General features: G+C 64.4%; 1 protein-coding gene across 1 annotated transcript in view; it reads left to right on the top strand.

The window, feature by feature from the left end:
* The window catches only part of LOC109926643 (low-density lipoprotein receptor-related protein 1-like), a 25,534-nt gene that overhangs the window by 12,597 nt on the left and 12,262 nt on the right, over positions 1 to 675 (top strand). Inside the window, exon 10 of the mRNA XM_048621149.1 lies at positions 205 to 407. Coding sequence (XP_048477106.1) covers positions 205 to 407 — 203 coding nt within the window. The remainder of the gene's footprint in view (positions 1 to 204; positions 408 to 675) is intronic.

The raw sequence follows: 675 nt of genomic DNA, 5'->3' as shown, positions 1-675 counted from the left end.
TTGGGGGGGGATCTGTGTTAACTCCCATGTGACTGCGCACATCCAACTCGCTTTGTGTCCATCGGTGTGTCGGGCCCGGGCTGAGGGGGAAGGGAGGGGACCCTCCGCCTCACTGTTCTCTGTCTCACGCTGGCTTTCTCTCTCTCTCTCCCGTTTCTCCCCCCTGAACCCCCACACCTCCCCCCGACCCCCCACGGTCGCCAGGCAAGCTGTCCCCTTGCAAAGTGAGAAACGGAGGGTGCCACGACCTGTGCCTGCTGACCCCGGAGGGTCGTGTGAACTGCTCCTGCCGTGGGGATCGTACCCTGATGAACGACTTCACCTGCAGCGGTGAGTGTTGGGAGAGGTCCCCCGTGGAGGCTGGGGCCGTTAACGCTGGCACAATCGGGGAGCCCCGGCTGACGGGTGTTAGCAGGAGGGGAGGGGGGTTTTTGGGGGGTGTGGGGGGTGGTTTCTGCTTAACCCGGAGAGCTGGTGGGTTCGCTCACCCGGAGAGCTGGAGGGGGTGTGAGGGGGGTGGTCTCCGCTCACCCAGAGAACTGGCTGTTGTGGAGCTGGGTCAGTGTCAAGGATGCCCCGTAGGTAATTAAGGGGTGACTTGGTGATGGGATACCGGCCTCTCTGGAGCTATTTCGTAGACTGAACGCCCCCCCCCCCCCCCCCCCCCCCCCCCCC

Source organism: Rhincodon typus, unplaced genomic scaffold (genome assembly GCF_021869965.1).
Source record: "Rhincodon typus isolate 14 unplaced genomic scaffold, sRhiTyp1.1 hic_rhity00000069, whole genome shotgun sequence".
NCBI lineage: Eukaryota > Metazoa > Chordata > Chondrichthyes > Orectolobiformes > Rhincodontidae > Rhincodon > Rhincodon typus.
Note: the sequence above shows the minus strand (reverse complement) of the source record. Positions and strands in the feature narration are given on the sequence as shown.